Consider the following 17,087-nt stretch of genomic DNA (forward strand, 5'->3'; position numbering starts at 1 on the left):
TTTGACTCCACATTTGTACAGATGTTTCTGCAGAGTGGCGATGAAAACTGTATTTTTAAAAAAGTGTTTCTGTAGTATTATTATTATTATTTTAATTGCCGGGCAAAAATGAGCGTAAAATAAACCAAAAAAACCCCCCCAAAAACACCTGATGTTTTTGTTTCCAAGTAACAAAATCAGGTTTACACTTAACTATGTGGATTTGTAAGTTTAATTGTATCTACTTTACCTGCTGGTTGTTAAGATACGGGTGCAAAAACAAACGATTAATTCTTCCAGTTAGGCAAGTTATGGCCCTAAACTAAGCATAAAGTAAAAGGCATGACTGCTCTTGCACACGTGATAGGATGTTGGCTCCCTCCTGCTGTATCTGTTGTTTGTCACACTGATTACAGCTCCTCACGCTCCCTGTTCTCAGAGTAGCTGGTATGCCAGCACATCATGCAATCCTCTACAGGCACTGAACCACCACTGTAGGTCTTAGTTAAACTCAATAAAAGGAGAGATGGTGATGTTCTGGGTTCTGCAAATTGCAAACATTAAAACTACAATCAAGACTTACTGTAATGAATAAAACAATTTGTCAAAGCTGGTCTTCACCAGCATCCATAATTAGAAATATACACATCCACTTGAGACCTTCGGCTGTCTTCAAGTTGGTGAAGACATCAAACGCATTCTTACTTGATTCAATTATCTCACACCAACATATAACACGGCATCACACTGCCACCTAGTGGTCAGGAGATGTGTGTGCAGCAGACATGAACCTCAACAGACACAGAAACACGAGGTCAATTTCTTTCTTTTGTTTTTTACTTAAAATATGCACATATATAATAATTTTAACCATTCAAATTAGAGTGTAAAAAAAATCGTTCATTTTAAAGACAAAACCGTCGCCATAGTGACATTTCTTTAAAAGGGCAGGGAGAGAAAAAGACAATCTAGACACATTCACAAATATACATACAGACCACAAAAACAACAAACAAAAAAAAAAGTGGGGGGAAAAGGGCAAAAAGTATTCAAATAAACTGTATTAACACTTCATATACAAAATTCATAAAGTTTTTTGTGTGGGGTTTTAAGCTCAATTGCAGCCTTGCAATGTATTTTTAAGATCTCATTATCTGTCAGTGTTCAGTGTACAAAAATGTGTAATAATACACATTTACTACACAGTAATAATGTCCAAAGGCATTTGTACAGGTCTCTCATGCCATGGCATGTTTTTAACATTTCACATATCAAACAGAAGATGTGTTCAGATGAGATCACTCAAGTTCCTTGAACCGTGCAAACATGGCCTTGCGTACTGCTTGTTTGTAGGTGGCATGGTCCCAAACGACAGGCTCCTTCTTCTTCCTTGGCTAGAAAAGAAAAAAAAACTCAATAAGATGTCCAGATAACAAAAACCTTTCATAATGCTAAAATCAATCAAATGAAACCCCGCACTTACCGCGACAGGTTCCGCCCCTAAACCAGGCCTCTCGCTGACTTTATTCATTTCCCTAAACACAGGAAACACTGTTAGGCAAATATGACCAGAAGCATGCTTTAAATTTATTTATTTTTACAATTCTCGTAATATTTACTTTGTTTCCCATTTTAGTCACAATAAACACATTTTGTTAATGCCTCTTACCTGGAGCTCCCAGCCCAGGTGTTTTGATGCTGTGGTTGTGAGTGATGGTGTTTTCTTCTTTTCTGTTCTGGTGATTTGGGTGCTTCTTTGGCACTCAGCTGTAGAGGATGCAATCACTTTTACTTAGACTACTGAATTATCCACTGCAAACGTTCCCACTCCACGCATGTCCACTTACTTGTCTTTCCTGGTTCTCCAGTGCCTCCAATTCCTTCTTTGACCTCTTAATTTTAAGGTGGATCTCCATATTTTGCTGTGGAAATAACAATGCAAGTTTTAGAAGCTAAATTTGTAGTATCAGTGCCAATAACTGATGATAGACAAGTCAGAGGGTAGTACTTTGTGCAGATCAGAAAGCTGTTGGTGACGGATAAGAGCATCCTTGTTGGGGAACTGCCTTCTACACAACAGACACGCCATCTTCTTCCAGTCAGTCAGTTTGTCGTCCTTTTCTTTTGACTGGCCGCTCTGAGCGGTTTTAACCGTCTCATCCTCCTTTTCTTCCTCCACCTCTTCATCGCTTCCGGCTCCATAGTCTGATGCCAGCATACCCAGGGATCCCATTGGACGCTGAAAACGGAAGCAGATGAAGATTAAACTGAGAATAACCAAAACACCAAAAATATGACCCAGGAGGAAATCTTACTTTTGACTTCTCGTCTTTCTTAGCAGGAGCAAGGGGCTTCTTAAAAAGATCATCTCCACCTGCAATCTGCAGATGACAGAATAGAAGGAAAAATGATTACAAAACAAAAGAAAGCAATAGCTGTTACTCCTGCATGTGAAATCGAGTCGACTCAATTATGATGTTTGGGGGTCCCTAACCTTCCTTTCAAATACAGCGAAACCAGCATCGGCCGATTTAGACTGCCTCTTATCGTCGTCTGTTCCGGTCTTCAGCAGAGGAGATGGAGCACGCACAGTTTCCTTTTGACGATTCTGGATCTTCGCCCAGCGCTCCATATCTTTCATTATCTGCAAATAGGAAAAAAAACATTTCTCATCTATTTGCCCCCTGCACACATTTATTTAACATTATGCACAGCAGATTTGCTACATAACTGATACCTTGACAGCAGCTAGGCTTCTTGGCTTCTCCTCCTTATCCTTCTCTTTGTCCTTTTTAGCAGAGTCGTCACCTTCTTTGTCCGGAGCAGCACCAGAAACTGAGCCGGGCTCCTGAGCTGAGCTGGCAGCTGAAACTGGAGCTGGAACCGTTGAAGCCTGAAGTGACACTGACGGCTTCTTCATTTCTAGAGGAGCATCTGCTGCTGGGTTTGAAAGAATGGCCTGGTCTTCAGCCGTCATGGTAACAGGTTGGTTATCTGCAGAGTTACTTCCTGGGACTGGGACATAGGTCTTTGACACAGCATCCCAGTACAAGTACTCCTGGGCTTGAGCATTATAGAAATACTACTCTCACACACACACACACACACACACACACACACACACACACACACACACACACACACACACACACACACACACACACACACACACACACACACACACACACACACACACACACACACACACACACACACACACACACACACACACACACACACACACACACACACACACACACACACAAGATTAAAACCTCTATTCAAGTTCCCTTTGGGGTTGCTTAAAAATCTGCTAAATTAAATCAAAGCATCTTCTTATTACTTAATGATTGGGTCATAATTTTTAATCACCTAAACAATCCATCTTCTCAAAAAGAAGTTGGAGGTACTGGGTAGATGTTTTAATTATGCAGTGAAATCTACAACATACAAACTCGTATTCACATTCTTCACAGCAATCATTAATCTCACTGACTAATCTCACTGATTAATCTCACTTTGCACTTTTTTAGGCAGTGTGGAGGCTCACCCTGGAGTTCGGATCGTAGTATAGCGTTGTCTCCGGATCGTAATAGAAGCCTGACGTGGCATCATACAAGTAGCTAGACGTGTCTGGAATTTCAGCTCCTGGAGTAAGCATAGCAAATGAATAAACATAAATACATTGGATGTAGGGGTGGGCGGTATAAACTGTATACGGTAGAAACGATATAAATTTGGCCAACGGTAGAGCTTTTGACTATACCACTCTCCCGCTCTAGGGCACAGCAGTATCATCTGCAAATTATGCCGGGCAACAGTAATAACTACGAGACGAAGCACTTTTGGAATATGGGAAAAGCCAAAAATGGCGCTTCCCCCACTTCCAAACCATTGATTCATTAATGCTGAATTCTCTCGCAGCTGCTCTATTCCCATGTTATTGCAGTATATTAATCACCAACCTCGTATTGTGGATGGATTATCTCAGTTGTTCTCCTGACTGAAGTTTGGTCCGTTTATAGCATCCTTCCATGCGATTGCATGTGTCCCTAACCACCAGAAACCCTCACGTTAACTTTTATCCAGTGGAAAAAGGTTAGCGTTCATCCTTCAGCTTCACTATGCTAATGTTATGCTAACGTAACTGTTTTGCTAGCAATCATGTAGTACATCATTATATACCCGCTAGTCCAACTTCAGTAACCCTACAAACGTCACTGCTGTTTAGTTTTCTCTCTTCATTTATGTTGGAAGTGATAGCAGAGCTGTACGTTTTAATTTTTTCAAAAATCTCTCAGTCAGAACATGGCATATCATGTTTAAGTGGAAACTAGCGAGCTAACTTCCTGCTAACTTCGAACTCCGATGAATTTAATAAATTCTGTTTTCATGGATGCATGGATCTTAAACTTAATTGTTACACCTGGTAAAGCAGCAACGCTGATCATTTTATTAAATATGAAAGAATTTAGACAGTTTTAACTCTCAGTGTTGCCGCAGTGTTTGTTTGACTTTGGGACCTGGGCCGTGTACTACATAAAATCGGTTCGAAGTCAGTAAGCACAACCAGAATTCATACATAAGGTACACTGTTGATTTTTGAGAAAATTAAAGGATTTTAAGTGTGCCTTATAGTGTGTAAAATACGTTATACAGAAGAAAAGAATATATCGCGATATATACATTTACCACACATGCTTCAAATTATACCTTGATATGGATTTTAGGCCATATCGCCCAGCCCTAATTGGATGGTAGATGATCCTAAAAAAAGACCCATTTAAACCGTCTAACCATAAATGTAGGCCTGTGATCCGTCTGTGGTAGCTGCCATCCCAGAAGACTCTGTGGTCACATGAGTTCCAGCCAACTGGTATGATGGATCCACAGTTGGAGGTGCAAGATAGCCGATTCCCTTTGAGGGGTTGAAAAATAAAGACAGTTATATGGTCACATTTCAGACAGCATATTTGCAACTTTGCTCTTTTGGTATGCAACCTACCAGGGTACCGCTGGGGTCTAATGGCGGCGCAGCATTAGACATCGCAACACCTGAGGAGAAACAATAGTTTTTAAATTACAAAAAAAAAAAAAAAAGAATTATAACCAACAGGAGAGACACACTAGACTGTATCTGAGAAAGAGTCACCTTGCATTCCAGTAAGAGCACCAGTAGGTGGCTGCAAGAACTGTGGAGGTTGTGGAAACTGCTGCTGCTAAAACACAGAAAGAAAATAGATCATCTGAGTTTGCATCATTCACTTCAGCTTCAGTAATTAGAGAGCACTGCACATTTAATAATGCTGACTCTTATTACTTAGATATTTGTTTTTGAAACCCCAGAACTACTACCACCTCGATAAAGATGCAGAACAGCAGTCAATACTTGTTCACATACTTTTGCATAACACCTAAACATCAATAGTCAATGTAACTCATTGCTGACAAATCATGATGCATGGCAGCACTTGTCAATTAGTGATGCTTTTCATTTTACTTTATTTATTTTTTTAAATACCACAAGATATACAAATATAATAGGGAGCTTTTTTAAATATATGACTTTATAATTTACTGTAAAGCTGATGAGCACACAGCCTTTGGTCATGTGTCTTCACCCAGACATCATGCAGAGATGTTCAAACAAGTTCATTCATAATGCACGCCTCCCACGCTGCTTTTGGATGTTCTCACTACAGACATGCCCAAACAAACAACAGTCTTTAGTCCTGGTTTGTATCCGTAGCTCCTCCTTCCTTCTAGCCTCTTTATCCATCTTATTCAGTAAGTCTGCCCCAGGGCAGCTGTGGCTACAACTGCACCTTGCCTCCACCAGTGTATGAATGTGAGAGTGAATGAATAGTGGAATTGTAAAGCGCTTTGAGGGAACCCAAAAGACGCTATATAAATGCAATCCATTATTATTATTATTATTATTATTATTCACTTTCAATCATTCCCTTCTCTCATTCCACTTTTCTTCACCTCCCTTCTCATCCTCACATCCTCCCCCACTGTCATTATCCAACTACTTTACCTTCATATAACTTTCACCCTCCTGTTAGCCCTCTATTTTTCCCACCTTGCTTCTTCGCTTTTTAACAGTAGCTGCCCTTTACAGCACAGCATGGTAGCTCAGTGACGAGTAATGCAGTCTAACAGACAAACTACATCACCTCAACCTGGGCGACCAGGTGTTTGTTTGGAGTTCTGTGTTCTCCTTAGTCATTAACATCATTAGAAATCAACGCTCTGGAGTTTAGTAGTATTTGTACAGAACTAATATTATAAACCCTTTTAAGCTGTTATGATCTTAATGAAATTATGCACTTAAATTCACTTTGCCTACTGAACTGAGGAAGGGGTCACTGCTTGGAGCTCCCAATAAAACCAAAAAACCAAAAAGAAAACCCTTCATGAGTTTAACATTCAAAGATGCAAGTTTCTATAATTTTTTTTATAATTACCACAACTTACCCCGATTATGCTGCTGTCAGGTGGAAACCCAAGGATAGAAGTGTTTGATTTCTCAACATCTTTTTTGACACTGAAGGAAAACCAAAAAGAAAAAAAAAGAAAAAAAAAAAAAAGGTAAAGATTTTTCTAGTGAACATGTCTGATTTGAAAATCTTTGCAACACAGTTACTTACTTTTGGTTCTTCAGGGGTTTTGCAACCTCAGCATATACTCTGACTCCATCGATATAAAGGGGCCTGGGTTTAGTGAGGAGTTCAACCAGACGTGTCACTTGCTACAAAAGAAGAAACAATGGTATGTTTCGGATACTGAACAAATAACCCCATTACAAACTCAACAAGAATGGAAAAGTAGCGATATCTGGCAGTACCTCATGGGAGTCCATGTCAACAAAGCAGAAGCACTTTGATCCAGGTGGTTTGCCTTTCACTAGACGAACATTTCTCTCATCCAAATAAGCAAAGGGATCCAAGGCTTTCAGGATAGTCTCAACTGTTGTTGTGGACTTCACATTTTTTATTATCATGGCTGTAACAGTGACAACAATTTTTTACTTTAACTGTATTAGCACATAACTGAATAAACATATTCATCCATATCAAGATACAAAGGACAACAAACTGAAGTTCGCATACTCTTGCTGTCTTTAAATACGGAGTCAGACTGTTGTGAGGGGTGATGAGGAAGGTTGCGGTTGTTCCAAGACTCTGCCTGTTGCTCCGTATCATGCTGTTGAAGCCGCTGGTCCACCTGCTGCTGCCAGGCCTCTGGAGTGAGGTCAGAGCTACGCTGCCACTGACTATGAGAAAAGGTCTCAATCGGATCCTTTGGTCTGGACCCATTCAGGTTCATCTTCAGCTCTTCCAAAGGTTCATCTGATATGGGCAATTGGGGCTCCTGGATTTGAGGTACTTTGTGATCTGATTCCTGTAGCAAGAGAAAATGCGAGCCATAAATTTTAAAAAGCATTTTTTCACGTCATCTTTTACTTAGATATTAGCTTTATTTTATTTACAAAGTCATCTTGCTCCTATAAGCTAGTACAAGTTACTATTGTTGCTGTTTTCTATTAATGTAAGCCCAATAATCAATGTGTTCTGATAATTCAGAAGAAACTGTTTTTTGAACTGAAGAACTAAAGATTCTTTATTCACTCACATGAACACGTCTTTCACACTCTTCTGGCTGGATATACTTAATTGAAGTAGTTCTAGTGCCAACCTTTATAGACCCCTGAAAGAAGAACAGAAAATACCAGTCAACACTAAACTTCCCAGTTACTCATATCTAAAATACCAGTGACACCCAACATGCACTGTGGCAGGTTTAGCCCTCCTCTCTTCTATGAGGACAAAATGGGCCATCACTAATGAAAAAGTGCAAAGCCCATGTCCATGACCCATGCTACACATGGGTCATTAGTCCCCGAAAAAACAGCTAGTTGAAAGGGGACCACAAATAAGCGCTGTCTATGGATTATATTCATTACTACTCTATCAATAGATAAAATTATCATGTGGGCCATTATAATCTCACATTTCTTGAGCCAAAGTAACATGCTGAAATGTATTTTTTGCCCAACCAAAACCCAAAGCTATGCAACTCACTATTAAACAAGAAAAGGACAGGGAACCCCGAACTGAAGAGCTAAAATAGGCAATGTTTTTCTTTCTTTTCTTTTTTGTCATAAATAACTGAGATCATGCCAATTTTTTTCCCCTCTCAATCCACCAGCCTTATTAAACAGTCAGCACATGAAGTCTGAGAAGTGTCATTAGAATCAGATTATCTACAGTTGTCCCTTTCTCACATGGAGCACGCAGTAGATATGTCCACATTTGATGCATTGTCAATACTAAAAACACTCCAGAGAGTTGCATAGTCAGAGCGGGTAGGAGGCTGGACACATGGCGCCCACTGCTCCTTGCGAAGTCACCAAAACTGCACTAGTCTCACATTTGCAGAATCAGATATAACGCAGACTTAGATATAGAGAGCTGGTCCAGACATTAGAAATTTCACTCTTGGTCTACAAGACAGCCATCCACGGAAGAATAAAGGTCACTCTAACGTTCTAGATGAGAACCAAATTCTGAGCAGATGAGTTGTACAAACCAAACATTGCCACTGTAAATAACCCATTTCCAACACCAGGCTGTATCTGCATGAGATGTATCCAAGCAAAACCTACAGTACGTATAAATGTTTTTACAAATTTTGAACCATTTATCATCCATAACACTGTGGAAGTCAAAAATGCATCTGAATGTGGCCAGTGTGTCTTCATTCCAGAGCCATTATTTTACCCCCCAAAAACTAGAGCCATCCTTTTCCTCTCCCAGGAGTTTCAAGGTGGATATTCAAATATTTGTCATTAAAACCTGACAACTGATTCCATTGGCGTATGTTTTTTTGAACGAGCCGATCACAAGCTGCTGAACATGTACAAAAATAAATAAGTTATTGGTGTAATAAAGGTGAAAAGCAAAACAGTCAACTTGAGCCAAAACAGCTACACATTTCAGCAAAAATCCAACTGGCCAAGATAAGTCAAGATCAAAGTTGCTCCAAGCAATCCAAAGGCCGATATCGAAAACCACAAAAACAAATAAATAACTGATGAGTTCAAGAGGCCAGCAAGAATTTGCAAGACTTGCATTCTGAGAAAAAGTTGAAGATAAATGAAATTGAACCAAAAATATAAGACATACTGCAGAAACCTGAAGACAAGACTGTTTGCAACTGTGTCTTGAAGCTTTGTGAATCTGTATTCCCCACTTTCAGGCATTCCATGAAAATTTGTGCAGTCAGAGAATCCATCCAATAAATGTTGTGGCATAGCAGCAAAAACAGAAATGTCAACATAATGAATGACCCTAAAGGAACAGTCAGCAGCTCGATCACAAATCAAACAGCTTCATTACGAGGAAACGCCAAAATAACTTTCTTGGCGATTCAACAACAGCTGAAATAATATAGTCAAGATATCGTCCACTTATTTCAGTTTGCACCAAAGTCGTGAAGCAACAAACTACAGCGCCAAGCTGCAAGCACAGCTAAAAGCTCTCGAATGCAAAGTAGTTACAGACATTATAGATAAGTGGGTATTCACTATAATGCTTTACCTGTCCTAAAATTACAACTGGAAAAGGTTTCAATCAAGACCCCAAAATAATAATTTGAATGAAGACAGTCAGCAACACAGCTTACAGCCACCACACACAACTCCTACAAAACAAATACGGTCAACTGGTGAAAAGTGACATCTTTCAGCTACTTCAATCAATCAGTTACATTTCAGCTACAATACTGTTTTTCAACCCCAAGCCTCAAGATGAACCGACTATCACCTTCTGATATGCCTTCAAACTCTATTCCTCAAACTTGGAATCTTTCAAAGGGTGCCGGTACAGAAAACGAGCACCAATCAGCCTCCTTTTCCCCCCCATTTTATGGGAAATCCCGTGAAAATTGCTGTGTAAAATGTTAAAACTTGCAGCTGCTTACTTGAAAACAAAATGCCACCACAAGACATAAAGGCACCCATTTGTCGCAAGCAGCAAAAAATTTCCTTTGGTCTTCATAACCAAATAGAGTAAACGTTCGAGTTTAAAAAGAATAAATGTTAAAAATCATTGATTCATTGTAGATAATGAGACTAGCTTTTCATCAAACGTTAAACCATGCAAGAACTATATTTATAGTTTCTGGTTAAATACGTTGTAGTGTTACTCGTTTGGCACATCATGGCTGAAATCTGAAAAGTTAGGACTAGTAATCAATAAAAGGAAAACCAGTTACTGTCTGTACATACTGTTTTAAAGTCGTATTTTTTCTAGATCGACTTAATAGGTTATCTGTGGCATTATTATGGCTGTGTGGATAAGCACTGATATGTTAATAAAAGAGATTAGGACCACCTATTAAAATATATATGTATATATATATATATATATAATAAGAAAAAAAAGATCTCTTAAACTGTCGACATCTGACATCATCTCCTCAGCCAAGATGACTTCACTAAGAATTAAAGCAATCCCTTCCATGGTTCTCTTCCTCCCCATTTAATAAATGCCCCCTCAACCCCTAGTAATCCTGATGGAAGAGATGGCCTTCGTAGAGTGACGAGGATGGGCCACCTTGTTGGACTCCATGAAGTGGACTGCATCCTCGAGGTTTAAAAACTCCACATAGGCCGTATCGTAGCTGTAACCTGGGGACAGCATTTGAAATACAGATGGGTTTTTGTTAGTCAATGCCAGTAATGATAGTCACCCAGTGAAACATTACAAGAATGCATTTGTGAATACATCGAGACAAAGCGAGCGAATTTTCACACCTTTACCGACACCCATACCTTTTCAGGAAAACTTTTAGTTTATGCCTTTTTTTTTTCTTAATCAGTCTTCAGATGACTGACGACATTTCAGACTCGTCATGAAAGGCTTTGATAAGCCAAGCCTTGACAAACCACTGGCAAGTGAGTGTTTGAGTAGAGAGCACCATGGAGACAGAAAAATTTACAATTTGTGTTCATATCTAATCAAAAACGAAAAAAAGGCACCCATTTCTGTGAGGTGTTTTGATACATTTGACATGATCTTCACAAAAAAGCTCAGCATCATGAAGGCACTGCGTGTACAGCGACCCACTGAGGAAAACTTTCACACTAAAGCAGATGTTTAAATCAGGAAGATGAACAAAGCGCCAGCAGCGGGCTTTCCATTTCAGATTGGCAGACATCTTTTCCCCCCTGATCAGAGTACTTGGATAGCGTCCCCGAAGGACACATTCAGCAAGTCACATGCCACACGTCTTTTTTCTGACGGGTCACCAAATATCACTCTCCAAAAGCTGCTAATATTTAATCTTGCTAAGTCTTTTTAAGCGCTGGCAAAGACCCCAGGTCCTCAAACATGAAAAAGGATTGCAGAAACACCCCACCCCCCTGCTTCTTTTCACTGAGCAAGTTACCAGAGACAACCAACAAGAAAAGCAACCAAGAATGTAAAGAAATAAAGAATGCGGAGGTTCGAATGTCGTAAAAGCGAATCGTCAGGACAGACTAGCGAGAAACTGTCCCAAACAGTTCCACAAAGAAATTTCATTCTTACCTGGCACAACCTTCTTGATTTTCATCCCCTGCATTGGCACACCATCACGAGCTGCAAAAGCACCAAGAATCTGCAAAACATTTCAAAATGAGTAAGCTATGTCATGTCTGTCTATGCCAATTAAAAACACAGTATGGTTTAAAAATAGATAATGTAAAAGACAAGGTTGCATTTCTATTTCAATTACCTGCTCCATTGTGGCAGTCTTAGGAATACCAGTTACAGATATAGTATTGGAAACGTTGTCTTCCATTGATGCACTCCTGTAATCTTGATCCTTTCAGGCAGCAGCCATTAAAATATTCAAATATTATTAATACAATATATTGTTAAACAAATACTAGTGAGGAAAAACAAATTACACATACCTTGGAACCAGAATCGCTAAACTTTGAAGGTGAGATTGGTTTAGACTCTTTAAGGAGTTTCTCTGGAGCTTGAAGTTCTTCATGTTTGTAGTCAAAAACCCCTCCAGAGCCTGTTCTGTAATCAATGTCCCTATAGTCCTGATCTCTTGCCTGTATAGTGCTGCTGCTTGGGAAGTCCTGTTCGGGCCCTAGCTTACCCCTTCCAGGTCCTTGATTTGGTGGGATATCCTTCATCTCTTTAAAGCGATCAGTTGGCTCCTGAATTTCGTGTAAAGGATGATTCTTCTCCAAAGGCGGTCTTTCATCACAATTTGATTTATTGTGAATATGCTTTGGGTCTCTTTCTCCAAGCCAATGTTTACCCTCATTTTCTCTTCCTTGAGGGCCAGTAAGGGGACTTATTTGTGGAAGCGGAAGATCTTGTGGGCCTTTGCTTCCAATTGGTGGTAGACCCATGGGAGGAAAGCGATCACCACGAGGAAAGCCAAGATCCTTCCGTGGAAAGTCAACAGATGGTCTATCCCGCTCATTAAAGCCTGGTGGATCCCTAATATTCACATCTCGGCCAAAACCTACAGGTAAGCTGGGTTCAGGTACACCACCCATACCTTTGTTGAAGAAAGAGTTGCTATCCTTTCGACGGTTCTTCCATTCTTCTGCAAGTGTCATCTCTTCACCACTCCGATAATCCATAAGGGGACTGTTACTCTGCTCAGAATATTCTCTCTTTCTGATAGTGTCTACTGCACCCATAAAGTCTGACCTAGGAGGACCGACATCTGGAGGTATGTCTGGTCTTCCTCTGTTTTGTGGAGGGACATCATTATTTCCGAATCTTAAAGGAGATCGATCTCTACCTCTAAATTCAGCTGAAGGTCCGGGACGATTTCTGAAATCCATATCAGAATCAAAGCCACCCCTTGCATTGAAAGGCGGCCCTCCTCTCCTGTCAGTGTCCATCATTCTCCTGTCACGTGCAGCCATGTCCATATCATAGCGACCTGCCTCTCCCATTGGTGGTCTGTCATGCATGTCTATAAATCCATCCTTTCGCTCCATTTGATCCATGGGGAACCCTCTTCTTCCATCAACATTGGGATTGCTAAACCGTGGCATATCGTAATGGAATGGTTCCCTCTCCCTCATATCCATAAACCTGTTTGTTTCTTGAGGCGGCATACCCCTGCCTCCCATATCTACGGAGTTCCTGCCGGGCCCAGGGAGACCTGAAGAATTCATAAGTTTGTCTCTAATGGAATTTTCATAGTGCCGCCGAAGACTGAAATCAGGCTTTTCTCCAGGTCTGAAGAACTCTCTGTTTGGCTCCCTTCCTCGCATATCATGTTGGTCCATATCACGCCCCCTCATGGGTGGCCCATCCATCCTCCTCATTTCCATAGGCGGCAGATCAAGGGGTCTTGGGCCCATATGACCTATATTCATCCCATCTCTACCTCTATAGTCAGGCATGGGACGATCTCTGCCCCCAAACATTTCTCCACGGTGATCACCACTGGAATATATTAATATTTATTAAAATATTATTTAAAACAAAAAACAGGTGCAAGCATGGTAGAACTAAGTGACATCCAATGATTCAGTTTAATTGAATTCACTGAGGCTTTATTAGCATGGGTTTCATGAAACAATAGTGCAAAAGCATCAGAATTTATCAAGCTATTTGGATAGTACATCATGACAATAATCTGTACATTAATACAGTTTTATGCTTTATGTTGACAACATGAAAATACAATGTATCACATGCATGTCTGTGTGCATAGGTAATTTAAAGTCCTTAAGTTGTGGCATGTTAATTAAGAATAGGTATTCTTTGAAAGAATATGTATTATGTAGATTTTGTGAACTTAAATATACAAAATCTGAGGATTTACTTTGTTAAAGCAACTTTTACATTTCAGAAAATGAATGTCTGTCTTAACCTCACTTGCTTAACAGTTATCACTGACCACATATAACCTTCATATCATCTTAAGATGTTTATTCTTTTCCATTTTCAAAATAGGACTGATTACATTTTTATACCACCAGCTGTATAGTTTTACACCAACTGGTGTTGGGCTAGGAGTGGGAACTGTATCGTTTCTGAGAAGGACCAGTTAGTCCCAGCACCAAATGACACAGCAGCTGTTGTGTGTGGGGAGATTTAGCATGCAGGTTTTTATAGGTTTGGAAAAACATTTGAGTGAGAATGTTTAGTAGAGGTCTGTGTGCTTATCTACATGTATTTGTTTGTGGTTCTTTGTCTACATGAGAAATGCCTTTACAGACTTTTGCTAATAAAGGTTCTGACATGTCCCCCATTGTGTAGTGCTGAGTGGACCTCATTCTTCACTACTCTATAGCAATATGGATAATCTTAAGCCAGATTTGACAGTGAGCGGATATGTTTATCCAGATCAATACAAACATTCGATGGTTCAAGGTAGGTAGCAAAATGTATTGCATAACTTTTTCAAATTAATGATAGTGCCAAATCACATCAGCAGTCGCTTAAATGCGCTATAAGTTGTAAGGCAAAGACCCTACAATAATTATATAATAATCTTTCAAATATGCAAATACATTTCCTACTGCTTGCAAATAGCATTACAGATAAAAACATGTGAAATTGGGCAGAAATAAATACACAATAGCACATCTTAAAGTCAGTATGCGCTTATGACTAAATGATGCTCGTTTACCGAAAGGGTGGTCCTCCCCGTGGTCCTTGCCCTGGTCCATCCCACATTCTTATAAGTCAGTATCCTATCTGCAGAGTAAAAAAAAACCCAATTTGCGTTATTATCCACACCATCTAAGCTACCTATGGTACATCGGTCATTTAATAATAAAGATGATAACTACTGGGCTTTGACAGAAAAAAAAAACCAATAGGACTGATCAGAAATCTTTGAATGCACAGTCACGTGAAAGTGTCCATTTATATGTCAGGAAGAGCGCTATTAGGCCGAAACAAAGATGATTTTCAAAAGATGGCTGCACGGGATAAACATGCAGTGTGGCGTGAGTGCTAATGGTTGCCCACAAAAGAACGGCTCGCTAATTATAGCCATAGGTAGGCCTCACAAAACTACGCCACAACATAGACAAACAATGACGTCCTACTAATTGAACTGCGAAGGAATTCAACGACACGATCGAATCATTTCATCAGCGACAGTGTTTTAACTTGTAAGACCGTTGTAACAAAAGTCAGTCTACCGTAAGTGATGAGTGACGCTATCGAAGCTAACGTAACTTGGCTAACGATTAAAGGACGTTTTCGTTTTCCAAGCTTCCAACTGCGCAGCACCTTCACCAAGGCTTATTTTTTTACAGTATTATTACGTGTATATTCAGTGTATGGAACCCACCTCGGTTGCTCCTCGAGCTGAGAGTTGATACTGCGAGAATTTGTCGCTCAGACCGTCGATGGCTTGAACGAACTGCCGAAAAATGGAGGCGTGTGCTCTTCTTCTACAGCTGCTGCAGCGCAGACTCGTCTTCTTCGTTTTTGTTATACTATACCTATGCAGGGAGAATTGCTGCCACCCAGCGGTTATTAAATACAATAATAACAAGAAGAAGAAGATGATGATGATCTCCTCCCACTGCACCCCAAAACTTTCTCTGTGGTCTTTCTCTTTTACCTCCTGTCTGGAAGTTCCATGTTCCACTGCCTTTGTCCAGTAGATCCATTATCCTTCCTCTGCACATGTCCAAACCATTTCAGCCATCCCTCTCTAATTTTACCTCTATGATGTGCTTTCTAATTTCTAATCCTGTCCTTTCTGGTCCCTCAAATGAAAATTTAAGCATCTTCCACTCTGCCACCTACAGTTCCTCCTCTCCTTTTTGTTAGTGCCTCATAATAATAATAATAATAATAATAATAATAATAATAATAATAATAATAATAATGATAATAATAATAATAATATGTTTCATATTGGGTGTCCAATTGAGTTTAGTTTTCAAAAATCACTGAAAATCCAATTTACCACAGACAATTATAGAAGCCCCATGCTAAAGTCTAAAGCTTAAAGGCACAATAAACAATATAAATATTGGCTGGGACATTTTATGAACATGCATGTGTTTGCATATGTTGCATCTATTGTTTGTTTTCTGTGTCAGCAATTATCACAGTTTTTAATTAAATACACTTTCTTGGTATAATATTACTGGAATTGCTGATCTGGTCTGACATTGGGCAAAAGGCATGGATTCTTATACTAATTGAGAAACAAAGCAAAACATAACAACACAATCAAATATCAAATACTGTATCATGTAAGTGAAGGGCAACTTCAGAAGAATGTCAGCTTGTTTCAGCAACAGGAGTATTGCTCATTTTATTCATTCACAAGCATTGTAGCAACTTGTTAGCTCAGCTAAAGGTTGCCAAATACACACAATTAAAAAAAATACACATGTATACACATACAATTCAAATATACATAGTCGTACAGAATATGGACTCTGCCATAAACTCTGAGTTTTACTAGCTACGAGTTACAACACAATAACAACTAAAACATCACTCCACACAGAATGCTCTACATCTAGTTTTCAGTGTTTTAAATGAAGTGTCAAAGAGGACGGAACACAATTATCAATACAGCGGCTAAAGACTCTAAACGGAGGCGCAAATAAAACAGCTAAAACATTTCAATGAACTTAGTAAGCATATGTAATCAAGTTGTTCCTCTTGAAACATATTCGTACATGACTGCAACAAATATTAAGGCACTTTAACTTAAAACATATGCTTTCTTATGCCTTAAAATTCTAAGTTGTCAAAAGTTGCCCGGTAGTAGTCATGGTGTCAAATTGAATCCACTGTATTTTATAAAATATTTGAATACCACTCATATTGTACAAGTTTGAAATCTTTAAGACAGCTGAAAAATAATTATTTGGACTTTTAGTTTTATATTCAATTACTTGTGAGATGGTGTGTTGCTGTCTATTTTGGAGAGACTTTTAAATACAACTCTATATATTTATTTTGAAATAAACCTTAGTATCGTTAAATTACCAACTCATAATTTTAGGCCACAAGATATAAACTCAGGATTTTAAGTTCTGAAGCTAAAGTAGCAATTTGCCAAAACAAAGACAAATATATCTATATACA

The 17,087-nt window shown here is 39.3% G+C and overlaps 1 protein-coding gene across 2 annotated transcripts; it reads right to left on the bottom strand.

The window, feature by feature from the left end:
- Nucleotides 1–794: 794 nt before the first annotated feature.
- On the bottom strand, nt 795–15,457 carry rbm6 (RNA binding motif protein 6). Of its 2 annotated transcripts, none has more exons than XM_080890459.1 (23): nt 15,322–15,457; nt 14,650–14,717; nt 11,945–13,457; nt 11,764–11,853; nt 11,577–11,646; nt 10,602–10,675; nt 7,618–7,692; nt 7,095–7,386; nt 6,830–6,987; nt 6,633–6,733; nt 6,460–6,529; nt 5,132–5,195; nt 4,985–5,034; nt 4,777–4,897; nt 3,530–3,627; nt 2,717–3,061; nt 2,474–2,623; nt 2,295–2,360; nt 1,988–2,218; nt 1,827–1,901; nt 1,649–1,746; nt 1,463–1,514; nt 795–1,373 (listed from the first exon to the last, which is right to left on the bottom strand). In XM_080890459.1, exons 2-23 carry the CDS (start codon nt 14,694–14,696, stop codon nt 1,278–1,280), a joined length of 3,936 nt encoding a protein of 1,311 aa, XP_080746585.1. In that variant the 5' UTR covers nt 14,697–14,717; nt 15,322–15,457; the 3' UTR covers nt 795–1,277. The 2 variants fall into 2 exon arrangements, with proteins under 2 accessions (XP_080746585.1, XP_080746584.1); XM_080890458.1 differs by having other exon boundaries at nt 5,132–5,198.
- Nucleotides 15,458–17,087: the final 1,630 nt, after the last annotated feature.

The sequence above is a fragment of the Rhamphochromis sp. 'chilingali' genome (assembly GCF_963969265.1).
Source record: "Rhamphochromis sp. 'chilingali' genome assembly, chromosome: 9".
NCBI classification, from domain to species: domain Eukaryota; kingdom Metazoa; phylum Chordata; class Actinopteri; order Cichliformes; family Cichlidae; genus Rhamphochromis; species Rhamphochromis sp. 'chilingali'.

What these genes read in the sequence shown, in the direction of transcription:
- rbm6 (XM_080890458.1), bottom strand. Translation starts at nt 14,696, where the DNA reads ATGTGGGATGGACCAGGGCAAGGACCACGGGGAGGACCACCCTTTCG. An exon ending in AGCTTTCTGATCTGCACAAA is followed by an intron (nt 1,902 to 1,987) that starts GTACTACCCTCT and finishes TTATTTCCACAG; the next exon opens with CAAAATATGGAGATCCACCT. An exon ending in TAGGGGCGGAACCTGTCGCG is followed by an intron (nt 1,374 to 1,462) that starts GTAAGTGCGGGG and finishes TTTCTTTTCTAG; the next exon opens with CCAAGGAAGAAGAAGGAGCC.